The sequence below is a fragment of the Marmota marmota genome, unplaced genomic scaffold (genome assembly GCF_001458135.2).
Source record: "Marmota marmota marmota unplaced genomic scaffold, marMar, whole genome shotgun sequence".
NCBI lineage: Eukaryota > Metazoa > Chordata > Mammalia > Rodentia > Sciuridae > Marmota > Marmota marmota.
Window position 1 is genome coordinate 13256919 of NW_025999869.1, and position 16968 is coordinate 13273886.

At 45.0% G+C, this 16968-nt stretch overlaps 1 protein-coding gene across 3 annotated transcripts in view; it reads left to right on the forward strand.

Moving 5' to 3' along the window:
• The window catches only part of Atp10b (ATPase phospholipid transporting 10B (putative)), a 319009-nt gene that overhangs the window by 259977 nt on the left and 42064 nt on the right, over positions 1-16968 (forward strand). For all 3 annotated transcript variants that reach the window (XM_048816074.1, XM_015492648.2, XM_015492649.2), the window contains 4 exons: positions 8152-8343; positions 9697-10297; positions 12582-12691; positions 14418-14544. In XM_048816074.1, coding sequence (XP_048672031.1) covers positions 8152-8343; positions 9697-10297; positions 12582-12691; positions 14418-14544 — 1030 coding nt within the window. The remainder of the gene's footprint in view (positions 1-8151; positions 8344-9696; positions 10298-12581; positions 12692-14417; positions 14545-16968) is intronic.

The window sequence follows — 16968 nt, forward strand, 5'->3', positions numbered from 1 at the left end:
TTAACTCTCTTCATGTTCAGTACATGAACATCATGTACTGAAAAGCAACATTAAAAGGTTAAAACGAGAACAGTGTGTTAAAACAAGTGGCCCTCATAAGCATGCAAGAGAAGCAAAGTGAGCCCGAAATGCTTCACAGAGATTCTGTTCAGTTTTGTTTCCCTTTTGATCTTCCCAAGCGACGTAGCAACAGGACATGTGCGTCGCAATCGTTCTTCTCTTGAATTTTGCCTCCTCTAAATGGAATGTTCTTCCCCAACTCTATGCCTGAACATTTCTTTTTAAATGAATTTAGTGAATTGTCATCAGACATAGATTCTGTGTGTCTTTGGGCACCTTCCACTTAGATACCACAGGCATCTCATGCACAGGAGAATGACTGTCTTCCTCCCCTGAGGAACTAAGAAGAAAAAGGAAGGTTTTGGTTTTGGTTTTTTTCTTGGTGTGTGTATACAAATCAGTTCCCTTCTTGTTCAGCTCACAAATCTCAGCAGCCCAAACCAGGCAGAATGAATTTGATGCAGATTCCATAGCTGATGGACAACGGGAGGGACATCTTAACCCACCCACTATCTTTCCAGAATATGAACATAGTCATTCTGCCCTGGCCAGCATATTTCAAAGCCAAGTTCTAAGTTCATTCAGGCGCAATGAGGAAGTTGCTGCAAGAACTGAGGTGCAATTCTTGTTGCGTGGGCAGGTGGAGATGGTGACACGTTTGTACTTGTTATGAAGAGCAAAGAATACTGCTGCATAGTCAGGTTGAAAGTAGTCTGGGGTTGATGGTAGAACAGCATCTATGGTTAGCTGTCCAGGAGGGTGCAGGCTGAGAGTCAGGAAATGTTGGTTCTGCTTTTAGCTCTACTCTGGCTTGCTGCACAACCTTAAGCCACATATTAAACCTCTTTCTATTCCATTTTTTTGTCACCCCAAAAATACTTAAAATTCTTACTAGGCTTTTCAAAGAATCAAACAATGTAATGTCTGTGCTAACCTGCAGGGTCCCCTCTAGTTAAGAAGCAGGCACATTTGGAGTGCAACACCCAGGTTTCCATCTCGGCTCCAGTATGAATTTGCTCTCCATCTCTGATCAACTTGATAAATTGGAAGCCTCAATCTTCTCATCATTAAAGTACAAACAGTGCTTCTGGCTCATGAGTTATTTTTATGATTTAATTTTTTGGGGTGTGGGGGAGGACCAGGGATAACTCAGGGGCACTTAACCACTGAGCCACATCCCCAGCCCTTTTTTGGATTTTATTTAGAGACAGGGTCTCACTGACCTCCAGATCCTCATGACTCAGCCTCCCGAGCCACTGGGATTAGAGGCATCTACCACCACACCCAGCAAATATTTAATTCTTAAGATCATATTTCCCCCACTACAGGGAATCAAACCCAGGGGCACTTTACCACTGAGCTACATCCCCAGTTCTTTTTCTTTTTTATTTTGAGACAGGGTCTTGTTTTGTTGCTTCGGTCCTCTCTGGGTTGCTAAGGCTGGCCTTAAACTTGCAATTCTCCTGCCTCAGCCTCCTGAGTCACTGAGATTATAGGCCTGCACCATCACACCTGGTGAGATCCTATGTTTTAGACACAGGGATACCCAATAGATGATTTGTTTTCCTTTATATTTTTTTCTTTGCTGCATCATCTAGCCGACATTTTGAATACTCTTTCTACAGGGAAGCTGTCTGCATTGGGCAAATATCTGCATATTTGACATCACGGAGGGGAATGTAGAGTTTTCATAAAGCACAGTGATTGAGCTCTCTCCCCTGAGATTCTGGTATATCTGGTCCAGAGTGGGGCAGGAACATTCATGTTCTCGTTTCTGATGATTCTAATGGGCACCCAAGAGTGAGGCCACTCTAAGGAGACCATTGCCCTACCAAGAAATAAGTCTTCATGCGGCTCCTTATACAGGCCCCCTCATACAGCTTGGGAGGCCTTGGCAGAAGCAAGTGATTCATGCCTTTAAGGGGTCTCATGCTCATGTGTGAAATATCTCTGGCTGCAGTGGGATCGCTGAGGTAGTTCTTAGAGACTTCTGTAGCAGCCCCCAGTGGTTCTCTGTGTGTCCACCCTGCCCATTTTTGGCCAGGCTCTGAGCCTGCTCCTTTCCCACCAGCCTTTGGTCCCTCACCCCACCTGCCCATCTGGTATCCGGTCTGGTCTGATAATCTCTCTGAGCCACCTGTCCTTTACCCTCCTTTCGTGAGCTGAGTCAGAACTTGCATAGTCTTGGCTGTGCTTTCTGCCTCCTTCCCAAGAGTCCCGGTTCTTTACTATAGACCAAAGATAAAATGAGAGTCAACAGTAACAACAACCATCAGAGATGGGGTTTTTTTTTTTTTTTACTATAGAAAACAAGGAAGTATCAGTGATGATCTTCTAATTGCTTGCTATAAAATCCGTGACCGTAAGGTGAGTAATACACTTAGGAAAATTGTAAGTTCTGGGCCAACGTTTTATAGTCCTGGCAGATGGAAAAGGAAGTGCCTTTTCTTTTGTTCCTGGCCTGTAAGCAGCCAAGTTTTTAGCAGAGTCATGTTTAGGAGATGCCACTTGCACAATGTTTTCCCGACCAAAGGATGTCATCCCGTCATGGCGTTTGCCCGGCTCAGCTAGGCAACCCCCCACTCCAGTGCTGCTTCCTTCTGTGGGAATGCCCTCCACCCCTCCAGGAGAATGTGTTTGAGGGGGAAAAGGTTCTCTGCCTCTTTTCCTTAATCTTGGCCCTCTCTCCTTTGGAGAAGATCCTGCAGCACCCCAGTCTGCTACAGATGGGAGGGGTGGCCCTCATGCCACACAACCTCTGCAAGGTTAGGGAAGAGTCTTCCAGGACTAATGTGGCCACACAGGGAAGGAACTGGTGAATCCCATCTCAGCTGTGCTTCCCTTGTCCCCCAGGGCCCCAAAAAGCCACCATAACACTGTTCACAAGAGATGGGGTCTGGCAAGATCTGGAGAACCCCCTTCTTTCTTGTCCACTGAGATCTTCCTGGGCTTATGTCCCATTTGGGAAAAGCTGACCCTAGCAACCTATGGGCTACTTAAGTAAGACATGTAATAACATGGGTCTTTCCCATTTCCTTATTCCAAACTAATGTCACCAAGGCCACAACCTCTGCCAGTACAAAAATATCACTTCCCCGAACAAGATTTAAGCCTCCAGCTCCCCAGCAATAAAGCAAGTCTGTGTCCGTGACATTAATACAACCATAGGATTATGTATTAAAAGGGAACCGGGGCTGGTGGTGTAGCTCAATGGTAAGAGTACTTGCCTACCATGCCTAAGGCCCTGGGCTTAATCCCCAATCACTATCAAAAAAAGGGAAGGGGCAATCAAAGACCCCTTGGAGGTAAGTCAGTGTGCCTCCCCTCCTCTGTCCCCACCATTCCCGAGACAATCATCATGAGTTTCCTGTGTGTCCTTCCCAAAGAAGTATTCTGTACAGAAGAGAGCATAATTGCTGAATTGGGAAGCATGTGTGTTTTATTTTAATTTTTCCCAAGTTGTACCAGTTGAGACACTCACCACCAACAAATAGAAGGGTCTCCTGATTCCCACCTCTGCCAAGTCTATACATGGTGAGTGTCTGCATTTCCTTTGAATAGACTTTCATTTATTTGATCAGTCAGTCAACAGACAGTCAGCATTCCCTCTGTGGCAAATACTGTGCTAAACACTGGGGATATAAGGACTAACAGGGAATTGCCCCTGATTTCAGGAGCTTTTAAACCAATGAGGAAGCAGGAAGAAAAGCAGAGACGACAGGATGATGCTGTCGTGCAGACACAGTGGGTGCCGGTGTGCTGTGAGAACTCAGGCACAGCTGCATTCTACCGGGGGCATCGGGAGGCTTCAGGAAGGCTTAGCACCTGAGCTGAATTTTGAGACAAGAATCAAAGTTAAGTAGAGGAACGAGAAGGACTTTTAATGAGGAGAGAGTAAGGAATGTGGGGTGTTGTCCGAGAGACCATCTGGGCCAGCAAGAGAGAATGGGGGCTCTTTGAAAGGAAAGGTACACGTCAAGGAGAATCAAAGGAGGAGGTGGGGACATAGGTGCAACCATACCACAGAGGGTTTCCTTCCAGAGCTAAGTGCCAGGCGTCCTGCTTATTTCCATCACTAGCTCAGAGGATTCCTTTAGCATCAGGCTGCTGCAACCAGTCTGCTTCCAGTACCAATCTCAACTTGGGTGCGTTTTCATGAAGAGAGAGAGATCAGCAGAGTGGAGCTTGGCCTCCTTTTCTCAGCCTTCAACTTGGCAACACATCCCAGCCAGAAAGGAAGTGGAACCAGTAGTATTCAACTTCCTATTCAAACTGTGGTCCCTGGAGCAGCAGCTATAAACACTCCAGACCCACTGAACTAGAATCTTCATTTTAATAAGATCCCAGTTGACTGTGGGAGAAGGGCCAGCATAGTGTGGAAGGGTCCAGGCTTTGGTATCAGGTGGAAATAGATTCAAAGTCCAGCAAATTATTGATGATTTTGCAACCTTGAATAGATTATTTGACTGCAGTGAACCTTTTTTGCCTCTTAATGAAAATGAAAGAATGGTAGTAGCCTTATCGATGATTAGATGATGCATAAGAAAGTGTTTAGCAAAGGGCCTGACTTCACTCTACATTCTCAATAAAAGCATTCTGATAATAATAGGACCCTGGAGGGTGAGCTCTGAGTCCAGGAGGGTTGGTATGAGTTTAAGGTGTCCTGCAATAGAAAGAAATCCAACCAATTGAGGACCTGGTGTCCATAAAGTTCTAAGTTGAATATCTAGTGACCTCCCACGAATTTATATTTCTTTTCCTTCAGAGAAATGGACTGGCCAAAGAGCCAGTGGTGGGCAGAGGCACTGCTTTTATCTAAGTGCTCCAGGGGCCGAGTTCCTAATGTTAATGGACCACAAGGAACCACTGGGCTGGAGCAGAATTAACCATGGAGAACCTGGCTCTGCAGAGGCAAGTCTGTGGTGACTGGATAAGATCGACTGATGTCCACTCCTGGCACCTACAGGCTGGGCCTGCTGCCAGTGCAGGACCTTTGCAGAGGAGCCTTTTTAAAAAATGCATTTTTATGTGATTGGGTGGAAAAAATGTTTTAACAAAAAGATGTAAAGCATTAATCAGTGATGAGGTATAGTGATTCCAGAAAGGAGTCAATCAACAAACATTTTTGAGGGAGTAAGGTTAAACCCAGAGGTGCTTAACCACTGAGCCACATCCCCAGCACTTTTTATGTGTTTTACTTAGAAACAGGGTCTTGCTAAGTGGTGAAGAGCCTCACTAAGTTGCTGAAACTGGCTTTGAACTCGCAATCTCCTGCCTCAACCTCCCGAGCCACTGAGATTACAGGCCACAGCACCTGGCTCAACAAACATTTTGAGTGCCTGCAATCTGCCAGGTACTGAGGACCCATCCAGAGACAGTCTTGGGTCTCATGACACTGAGAGTAAAAGTACATGAAGTAAATAACAGTCAGTCATTTTACATGTCCCATTTGGAAATAGGCAGCTTGGAGCAAAGCAGTACATTGTAAGGGGCTGAGGTCCGGTGAGTAAAACCTGTCTTAGCTCTGACCCTAAGTCAATGCATGATCTTGAACCGTTCACTTCCCTTTTCTTTTGTACTTAGTTTCATCATCAAGGAAAAATAGAGGGTCTAGCTTTGAGGGCCCCCAATTTTGTTCCCCACTTCTGGGTATCTGTGGTCAGGCTTGTTGATGCCTGGTCTGGGGTTGGAGAGAAGAAATCTTAAAGTCAGGCCATCTGGAATGAGCTGAAGGAATCCCTCCCACTTACTGTGTGACCTTCGATAAGGTACTGAACTTCTCTGGGCATCAGTTTCCTCATCTGAAATACAGAGGTTAATGGGGGACTGGCACTCAGCTGCTGCTCAGGGATGCAATGAGGTAAGGGCACACTTGGAACATAAGAAGTGCTGTGTGGACAGGAGCTCTCACTCTTATCACGAGAAATGGGCTGACAGTGATTTGGGGGAGTTGGTGAAATGGTGAGAGGCACTGGAGGAAGCCCTGTACTAGCTGAGATCCAGGGATCCCGGCTCTGATTCTGGCTTTACACTGCCTCACTGGGTGACATTGGGGAAGTCAGCCCATCTCTTTGGATTTCAATCAAGTTGAGGTTAGCTTGATCTCAGCCTCAGACTCAACCTGGTGAGGTCAGGTGAATGGCATGGATGAGGAAGGTAGGAAAGGCTTCGGGAACATGAGCTCCTGTTATGAAGGCTGTGCTCAAAGCCAGAGAGGGTGGATAATGCACGTGCCCTTGGCAAGTCTTCTGAAAATAGTGTGGATGGCTTACCCTGGCTTAGGGGGTGATGGACGGAAACGCAGATTTGATATAGTTTTACTAGTACTCTTCCTTTGGGTAAGTTGGCTTTTTCTGGATATCAACTTCTGCTATGAATAAATTGGGTGCATACCTAAATGGGAGAGGATGCTTGAAGAGTGTGCTGTATTCCTGTAGGGTGTGCATGCCAGTTTCGTCCCCGTGGCTCTCACCTGCACCGACAGCCCCAGGAAGGACAGAATAGAATTTCGGGAATCACTGCATTTGGTATTTAGAGAAGACATCTGAGGACTCTTAACCCGCTGGAATTTTTTTTTTTTTAATTCAAACTTGGGTTTTTATTTGTAAAGCTCATTGAACCTCAGTCTTCCTCCTGCACTCGTCAGTCAAGATTCCCTCGGTCTGTTCTTTTTAACCACTGACCCTTCTAAACTATAATTTAGCTGTAAACTCTGAACACAGAGAGAAATGGCTTTATGTGTAAATGTCTTTGTAGAGTGAGTTTGTTGTATCAAACTACTCAGAACTGGTTGGTGGTTGAGCTTCTGCTTCAAAGAAACCTGTAGTTAAAAGTTCTGGAAGATACAACCACGTAGAAAACTCAATCTCTTCTTTGAGGCCCTTGCCTAACTTCTGGAGAGAGTCAATAGGGACAGAAAAAAGTGAATTTAAAATGGGTCAGGTCAAGATGGCGGCAGAGAAGTAAGCAAAGCTAGACATTCCTCCCCTCCCATCACCACCCCGTGAAGCTGTCCTGGCATCAATTCCTGAGGGGAAGGGAGGGTGGAGATAGAGGGAGATGGATGAACTGTCAATAAAACCAGATATAGGCCAATATGTAATGAATACCAAAGGGATGGTATTAAGTGGCAACTTCTATAAAGATGTTAAAAATGGAAACCCATGAGTCAGATCCAGCCCAGAGACTAAAAAGAAAAAAAAAAAGAGGTCACTTATCTCTGCTTTATCCTGAAAAGTCAGGCTATTTGGCAAAGTGGATCAGCATGGGAGCATTGCCCACCACTCTTCAGATAGGGTCTGACTTGCCAGTTCTGTATTTCTCACCATCCTGAAATATCCTCATCTGTATCTTGGTCCATCCATGCATGTTACATGTGAATGTTTCAAGAACTCATTATTGCAGTTCAAAAGGAAGAGAATTCATTGGAAGCTGGATAAAATCTCACGGGCAGGTGTGACTTCTGGTTATTTGAAATCTAGGTAGGACTTTGGTGGATAGGAGAGGATTTTTCAAAGTGTTATCAGAAGCACAGAAGGAAGAGGGAGCACATCTCGAATGCAGCAAACAGACCACCAGGCTGAGCTGAGGGTCCACACTGAGAAGAAGTGGGAGTAAAAAGTGGAAATCTAAACTGCAAAACACTCTAGATGCCATATGAATCGATCGTGCTAACAGTGGAGGTCTGAGGTTTTTCGAGTGCCATGAGGAAAATGGAGTTTTAGGGACTGAAAAAAAATCATACACGTGAAGGGTCAAAAAGAAAAGAAATGAGAGCCGACAACCTGGGTTTAGAGGATGGTATGGAAATCCAAGATGGAGGGCCAGAGGGTCTGGGCATGGTGAGAAGCATCAGGAATGGTGAACAAATGGAGAGGCATAGCGGGGAAGAAGGGGGAAGAACTTCCAGGACCTGGTAGCTGGAAGATATGGGAAGTTGATAGACAGGGAGTAATCCAATAAAAATCGGCAATGATCAGACCAGATGCAAGACTGCTGTGAAGACTGTATCGCCCTTTCCTCCAGGCATGCCAAAAATCTGATGATGGGGACCTTCCTTCCCAAAGACTCACTCAAGGCTGTCTCTTCCAGGAAAAAGATGTGACTCCAGATAAAAACCTACTGACCAAGGTCCAAGATGCTGCCCTGTGGCTGGAGACCTTATCGGATGCCAGACCACCCAAGTCGTCTCACTCCACCACGTCCTCCATCGCTGACTTCTTCCTTGCCCTTACCATCTGCAACTCTGTCATGGTTTCCACAACCACAGAACCCAGACAGAGGGTAAGGACCAAGGGTAGAGGTGGGAGTGGGGGTGGGGGAGGGGAGGAAGGTAGGAGGTAAGGGAGAAGAGGGTGCGAGAGAAGCAAGGGGAGAAACCCTGATCAGAGAGACATGTGGGTCCTAGCCAAGTGTTACCATTTCGTCACTGTGAGACTTTGAACCAGTCTCTTATCTTTTCTGGGTCCTCATTTGAAATAAAATGGAAAAGTTATATAGGAGCACTCTCTCTGCAACTTTCAATTTCTTTTTTTATCTGCCTGCAAGATAGATATTAAGAGTTAGTGTTTACTGAACGCTTGGCTATGTGCCAGCCCCATACTAAACACTTGGCCTGCATTATCATTTAGCCATCACAACCCAAAGCACTATGGGTTTAACAAGTGAAGTAATGGTCAGTCTAAGAATGTCAGTAACTTAACAAAGGAGTTAATATATAGCAGAACCATAATGATTACTAATACCATGTTACGCTGACCCCTGTTTTTAAGTAGGGATTAAAATATACTAAGTATTCTTATCATGGAAATATGCAGACAATGGTCACTTATGTAAAGTTTTACTTTGAAATTTACCGAAGTGGATTCGTCTTCAATTATCCACAAACTCTTCACCACACCCCCTGGGGAATTGCTGATGAGAATAACTAGGTGATATAACGTGCAGTTACAAAATAAAGAGAAGGGAATTCACTCAAGCACCAAACCACAACCTTCCTTTAAGATGCCCAGATTCCAAACTACCCTGAGAAGTTGCTTTGGCCCCAGAAAAATCACCAAGTGATCAGAAGTTTTCAGGGAGATTTGGGAGTCAAAAAGCATTATCTGGAGAAATTATTTTGAGAAGGAAAGAAGTGCCTACCATTTTGGAAGAGACAGCATCCAACTCTCAGTTTTCGAGTTCATAGGGGGACTCGAGCTGGCAGAGACCTCAAGAGCCCAATCTCTGGAGTCAGGCAGACCTAGGTCATGAGTCCCAGCTTTGCCAGCAACACGCTGGTTGATCTTGGCCAATTTATCTAACCCCTTGGTGCCTGGGCTTCCTCATCCATAAACCAAAATATTGATAGTGGCTGAATTTCATCTCCTCGTCTCTTTCTTGTGTCCATGATCAAGGTGGAATGACAAAGGAAAATGGGCACTCTCACCCCCATAGACTTTCAGGCCTACAAGGAAATAAATTTGAGTTCTCGCATTTTTTGGGTGGGTAAGACAAGGCCCAGAGAGGACAGGAAACTTGCCCTTGATCTCAGAAGGCCCAGATAGTCCTCTTAATGCAAAATTGTCTTCCTGTTCCGCATGAAATAGCTTGGTAGTATTCCCAAAATGTAATGTTCGACTTTCCTCCTGACCACAGGTCACCATCCCACCCTCCAGCAAGGCTCTGGGGATGTCCCTGGAGAAGATCCAACAGCTCTTCCAGAGGTTGAAGCTAATGAGCCTCAGCCAATCATTCTCATCCACTGCGCCCTCTGACACAGACCTGGGGGAGAGTTTTGGGGCTAACATGCCCCCCACAGACTCAGACGAGAAAGACGATGCCTCTGTGTACAGTGGAGACTGCTCCACAGATGGCGGCTACAGGAGCAGCACGTGGGACCAGGGTGACATCCTGGGGTCCGAGTCAGGGGCATCCTTGGAGGAGGTACCAGGGGCCCCAGCTCTCAGCCTGACCAGCCCCGAGTTCTGTTACGAGGCCGAGAGTCCTGACGAGGCAGCCCTGGTGCATGCTGCTCATGCCTATAGCTTCACACTAGTGTCCCGGACACCTGAGCAGGTGACCGTGCGTCTGCCCCAGGGCACCTGCCTCACCTTTGACCTCCTCTTCACCCTGGGCTTTGACTCTGTCAGGAAGAGAATGTCTGTCGTTGTGAGGCACCCGCTGACCGGTGAGATCATCGTCTACACCAAGGGAGCAGACTCAGTTATCATGGACCTGCTGGAAGACCCAGCCCATGGTGAGTCACACCTTCTAGGGCTCCAGGGACAGAGAGCTCTGAGGTTTGATGGGCAGTGTCCGATGGCAGTGAGCTCAAGTTATAGTGTCACCTTGTCCAGCAGGCCTCAACTAGAATACAGGCCCACAAGATGTTCTCAAAGCAAGGTCCTTGAAACACTGTATTTTACATCACTGTGACCTGGAGAATCATTGCTCATTAGTGTATTAAAGACTCTCTACAGTCTCGTAATAGAGAAGGCTCTTTAACTTGTCTAGTTTTCCAAACTCATTCACACATGGATTATCCACAGGCAATTTTTTTGTGTTACATCAGAATATCCATTAACAAACCTAGAACACAATGTACTCCTCACCCTTCCCTTTGGAGAGCCGCCAACTCAACCCAGGGAGAGAAGTGACTTGGAGAGATGATGGGGTTAGCTAGTGTTAAATCCAGGGTCCTGGATCCCAGTGTATGCTCTTTTCATCTGCCAGAACCCTGCACTGGGCTCAGTTCACTATGGGAAGCCTCAAGGGTCCCTCCTTATCATCCTTTTCCCCAGCCTCTCCCAGATGGATTTTCATAAACTTGCACTGAGCCACAAAAATGTTCCAAAGTCCCTACATATCAGTGTCCAATTTTGGAGCAGCATGAATTAGTGTGCAGCCGCTTCCTGATTGCTAACAAGGAGAAGACAGTTATGGGCCATGATTCTCCCAGGATAGTAGATTCCAGCCAAGTTTTAGAATTGCCCAGGCAGCCCTGCGCCTCCTGCATTATCAGCTGTGGACCACAGCCAAGAGGTTCGTGGGGATTGATTAGTGTTTAGAATGGGAAGGGAGCTAATTAGTTCTCTTCATCTCCAGACTCTGGCAGACAAGCAAATTCAGTGCTTCTGAATTGAAGGAGGCATAGTCCTCTATCTCTGGGTGACAGCCATCCAAGTTACCTTGGAGATGTTTATTTGTTCCTCACCTGCTTGCAAAGTGAATTAGAGATGCTTCCAATGAACAACAATGTTACTGTAAGAAATGAGAAGAAAAACTTTGAAAGGGGGAAAATATTAATATATTTCTAACCCCGTTTTTAATATATTTCCAGTGTTTGAACATTCAGTTTGACTATGAGGTTCCTGGCAGCCTCAGCAAAAAGGTAAACTCAAAGTCTCATGAATGGAAGACAAGGGTTTAATCTCAAGCACTGGTGTCTTTCAAAATAAAATATTGTAAGGCAATGCCCAAATGAGATGTGCTTCAGGCACCTGAGCACCTGAGAAAATAATAGTTGGAAGGATTTTTATAGCATCAAAAAACAGCCTCAAAGTGTTATTATGAGAAAACCAGAGCTTTGTTGGACTTTATGCTTGTGCCACTATTAAGAATTGTATTTTTAATTTTGCATTGTCTGTAGGATTAATGAGATTCACATATTCTGTTCACTACTTAGGACCTCTAGAGATCTCAATCCAGCCCTGCTAAGGCAGATTCTGAAATCTTTTCCAAGCCTAGCTTCACAGAGTGCGGCAATTGATTGATTAGTGATGTCTGTGATAATTAGACCAAGGAAGTGGTGAGGACTGGGATCCTACCCCACACCAGCCAAACCCAGGCTTGAAAGCTTTGCGTTTTATGATTAAAGTATTAGAATTTCAAGAGAAAAGGACAAATGACTTCTGAAAGAAATTTATTATGTAGAACTTCACAGAGGAGACTTTGAACAACCTACTAAAATATTTTTTCAGACTAGATTTACAGGAAATGCAAAAAAAAATGTTTTTTCTAAGATCATCTCCTATATAGAAATCAAGCCTAATTGAACAAGGTTCGTGTGGTGATGGATTTAACTAATGAGATGCAGGTTCTAGTTGTTTCGAGACCTAACACAACACAGGAACAAAGCAGATGACAAGATTGTGGATAGAGAACGATCTCAAAGTCAGGACCACCTTAGGTGTAAACAAGGATTTAGACTTCTGGTCCCAATTCACGGCTTCCACAGGACCTAGAAATCTCCCTTAAGTTCCAGGTGATTTTCATGCCAATGGGTGTTTGAGAACAATACCGTAAGGACCTACTTTCCTTAAATAATACTTTTTCTAGCTAGGCTTTTGATGAGATGCAGAGAACAGACAATTTAAGGACTCTTGGAGTTATCTTCCAGGGCAACCTAAAAGCCAGGAGAGTTCTACGATGTTCCTAGGGAGCGATATTGCTGGAATGTCTCTGCTGAGGAGATCCCAGGGGGATGGGATTCTTAAGCATTTTTGTGCATAGTCTTATGGGAAATAATGACTATTTGACAGTGGCTGACATTGATGTGGAAAAGAAGCTGAAGAAGATCCACGCCCGGACACAAAAACATCTAGACTTGTATGCAAGAGATGGTTTACGTACCCTGTGCATCGCCAAGAAGGTGAGAGCACATTCCTCCAGGCTTGCTTTGAGTATCATCAGGTAGCTCAATGGCCTTAGTCCTGCTTTGGTCTCTTTATAAAAGATGCTTAGTGTTGTTTGTTTTTGCATTTTTTAATATTAGCTGTTATGATTTGTCACAAAAATCCACGACTTTGACTAATTTTGTTGGAGCAGAAATTTGAGCAGCAAGATCCCGTATCAGTGTGGTTTTCCTCATTCTCTGCTCTTCATTGTACATGTAAGGGGTAACCTATAACTCGATGTTAAAATTTTGCATTATTTGCCTGGATTTAAATTGAGAGGACGTTTATGTGTTCACATAGAGTCTAAATGTTTGGCTTCTCTTGAAAATGTAGAGGATCTGGGTCTCTATTGAATGTCATCTAAAAAGCATGTAGCAGCTGATTCCCATGATGAGGGACATAGGGACACATTCAGCAATGTTCTGCCGAATTACCCTGGGCCCACTAATTGTTATGTAGATTACACACACCAGGCTCCACAGATCTTTGTGGCCCATGTAGGAGCAAGAGGGCTGCAAATTGCAGAGTGGGGGCATCTGGCAGGTAGGAGTGCCATGATGGGCATGCATTGCTAGGTGGTGGCTTCTCCTCCCTAAATCCCCAGAGCTCCTCCTTTCTTTCATTATGCTTAGTGCAACATAGAGATCAAAAATTCTTGCTTCAAAGCCAGACCTCCCTGTGTGCAAGTGCCAGTCTCCACTTTGGATATATAACCTTGAACATGTTTCCTTGCCTGAGATGTTTTGTTTTGTTTTGTTTTGGAGCAAAATGGTGCAAATGCTGTCTATCTTATTTGGTTAACTAAGGCTAATGCACATATAGTGCCAGGGACAGTAATAAGTGCTTATTACTCTGAATTAGGATTATACCCTTACCATCTTCTAAAGTTATTTGTGCATATTTTGTTCCCGCTAATAGACTGTGCATTCCTCAAAATCAAAAGGCCTACCTGGGTCTTGTGGGTTTGTGCTATAATGTTCCACACAGGGACTGGGAATATTTGGTGCATGGACAAAAGAATCCTTAATTTATATAAGAGAATGCATATCACATAAAAAGTAGGGTCTACAAGTGCTAATGGACACTGAGGGAAGAAGAAATGCACCTATGTGTAGGACAGGAAGCCTAGCAGAGTGGTCCCTAGACTGTGCAAAATAAGGCTGCCCTCTCCTCTCCAGCCTTGTTTTTGGTCCCTTCCAACTTTACTTTTCATCCTTCCACCAACAGATATACTCAAGGCCAAGTTCGTTCCTATTACCCAGGCTTTGTATTTCCCAGGGCTGACCCTTTCTCATCATTGGATCTTAGCTTGCCTGCCACTTGTAGAATAGACCTGAACAGCCCTCTATCCCAGTTTTCCTCTTACCCCATCACACTCCATGATATCATCCTTTTCACTGTCTGCACAGTACTCCTGAAAGTGATCTTTTAATTTACCTATCTAATGTCTCTTATCTTCCACCAGCACATTAGCCCAGTTCTAGGACCTTGTCTGCCTGATCATGTCCAGTGCCCTGAGCATGCTGGGGACTCAAAAGATGTTTGGTGGTATAAGAACATACAGATCAATCTTTCATTGATTGAAGAGAGCGTCCCATCTGATGATGTCGTGTAGCTCAAACAGGCCTTGCAGGTGTGAGAGGAGGGATTCTACTTGCTGACCCACCCACAGTTATTAACAAACCTCTTTCTGTCCTGAAGGTAGTAAGTGAAGAAGACTTCAGGAGATGGGCCAGTTTCCGGCGTGAGGCCGAGGCATCCCTTGACAACCGAGATGAGCTTCTAATGGAGACAGCACAGCGTCTGGAGAATCAACTCACCTTACTCGGTAGCTAAAAATAAGTTATCATTATACAAAAAAAAAAAAAAAAGGAATTCCCTAAGTTGGAAGGGAGTTCTTGGCCCTGATTCTGATGTCACTATGGAGTTGTCTCAATTAGCAGCCTTCCCTGGGTACCCTTCCAGGTATTTGTCATAAATGGGCCATGTCATCACCCAACCCAAGGTTCCTGAGGAGGCCTGGGAGCATTCCTACACTATCTGCTGGAAGAAACCTGTGAGTTTGGCTCTTTCTCTAAGAGCACATTTTTTTCTGTCCATTCAAAGGTTGGGCCCTAACTATGGGTCGGGTAACATGCTAGGCTTTGGGGCTACAACAGGGAGCAAGAGCCACAACTCTGCCCTTCCAGAACTCAGAGTCTAGCATGATCCTGAATCCTTAGGCAAGTAACTTCGTCACTCTGAACAAGTGATGACAGCTGGGCTGGAAGAGGTACCAGATGAGATGGAAGTACAGGAAGGAGGTACTAACCTGACCCCTGGGCCAAGGAGGGCCTAGGACAACCATTAACTTAAAGGACCCAAATGAAGGCCCAGATATGAGATTCTCTGTGGCTGGAACAAAGTGCGGGGGAAGAATTGATGAGAGGTAAGAGAGGGCTGTGGGTCCCACACTACGAAGGATTAGATGAATCAGATGCTAAGTGTTTGGAGAGGGAAAGGCTTAGATTACAAAAATTGCCCTGACTTCTGATATATGGAAGGTAGATTGATATACTGGGGGAAGATAAGAAGCACCAAGACTGATTAAAAAATAGATTGCATTCCTACTGTAAGAAAAGCATTGCAAAAGAGGAGGCTTTGTTAATCAGACCTTGGGAACAAGGTCTTGCCAAGGCAATGTCTGACAGCATGCACTGACAGGGAAGTAATGGTGACCAGAGGATGAGGGCCAAGTTCAAGCCCTGTCATGACCTTGCTGTATGCCCAGTGACACATCCCTGCACCTTAGCTTCTCTGGACAAATATCTCTTGAGTACCCAGCCAAGCAGAGCCCAAGGAAAAAGGCCAAAGTTGCTATAAGAATATGTACCTTTTCATATAAAAGGTAGCAACAAGATTTACTTGAACAGCCAGCAAGCAAGGAGAGAGAACTGCTCCCTACCCCTTTGGGTCTTTAGTTTCCTGTATCTTGGCCACAGAAGCCTTTGCTTGCTGCCTTATAAGGTCCTTTTAAGCTGGACCAGAGTCACTTAGTAATAGCCAGAAAATGGGCAGTCCAGAAACTTATCAACTATAAAAGGCTATTGAAGTTGCCCCTCCAAGAGGCCTCTCTGGTTTCTGGGTAGCACTGTGGCCCCAGGTGGCGAGAAGCGGCTGTCACCTTGGTCTGCTAAATGAGAGCTTGTCAGAACCCACTGGCCTCCCCTAGCAGGGAAAGGCTTCACTACCTTCCCATTTCATTTTCCCTTTTGCACAAATAAATGTGTGTTTCTTCCTCTCCGTTATATAAGTCGTCTTCAGAAGCTCACCTGCAGTCTCACCCTGGGAGGGAAAGATGAAACACAAAATAGGCACATTTTGGGACAGAGAGGTTCCTTTTCTCCCCTCAAGATAGCTTGGAAAGTGGAGGACTGGGCTGAGGAGGGATTTCTTCTTGCCACCAAGAAACAGGCATGCCACTAAGAAGCTGCCTTGTCTGCATATTAGGTCCCCTAATATGAAATGATCTCTTCAATATGCATCCAGTGTAACTGCTTTGCCAGCCTATTATCACTCTGGATTATTAAAAGAAACAAAATGCCTTGCTTCTGCCCAGAGTGAGATGGGTAGCCATTAGTCTGTGGCCTGAAATGAATCTCAATTTAAATGCAGATTTATTTTTGCTTCATCACTTAGCAACTATTCAATATTTGGGTATATATTCATCCGAATTGATGCAAAGCTTGAGATCCTTCAAAAACTGTGAAAGCTGCCTGTATGTTATAAAAAATGTCTCTGTTAATTCCAGCAGGGTTAGTTACAAAGAGTTCAGTGTCTCCACTTCTCCTCATTCTTTGTGATAGTTTGGATCACCAAAACCTCTCCCCTGCACTCGGCTCAACCTCCTAAGTAACTGCTAGCCCTGAATTTCATCTTGCTTCCTCCAACCCCTAATCCATTCTCTAGAATGATTTTAAAACACAAACTGATCCTGTCCCTCTCCAAGTTAACACCCTTTAATAACTCTCGTTGCCACCAAATAAATTGCAAACCCCTCAAGGCTGACGGACTCTGCCTGCAGCCCTTCTCTTCCTCCCTGGCTACACCTCTCACTTCATCTTCAATATGTCCCCAGCAAGGCCTTTCCTGACCTCCTAGGTGAAGTCTAGTTCTCCTCGTGTGTACGTACAGGGCACATTGGCTTTTTCTAATCACCTAGCTCAGTTATAAATCCTTCTTCATTGACCTTTGATTTCTGAGAGGGTAGGAA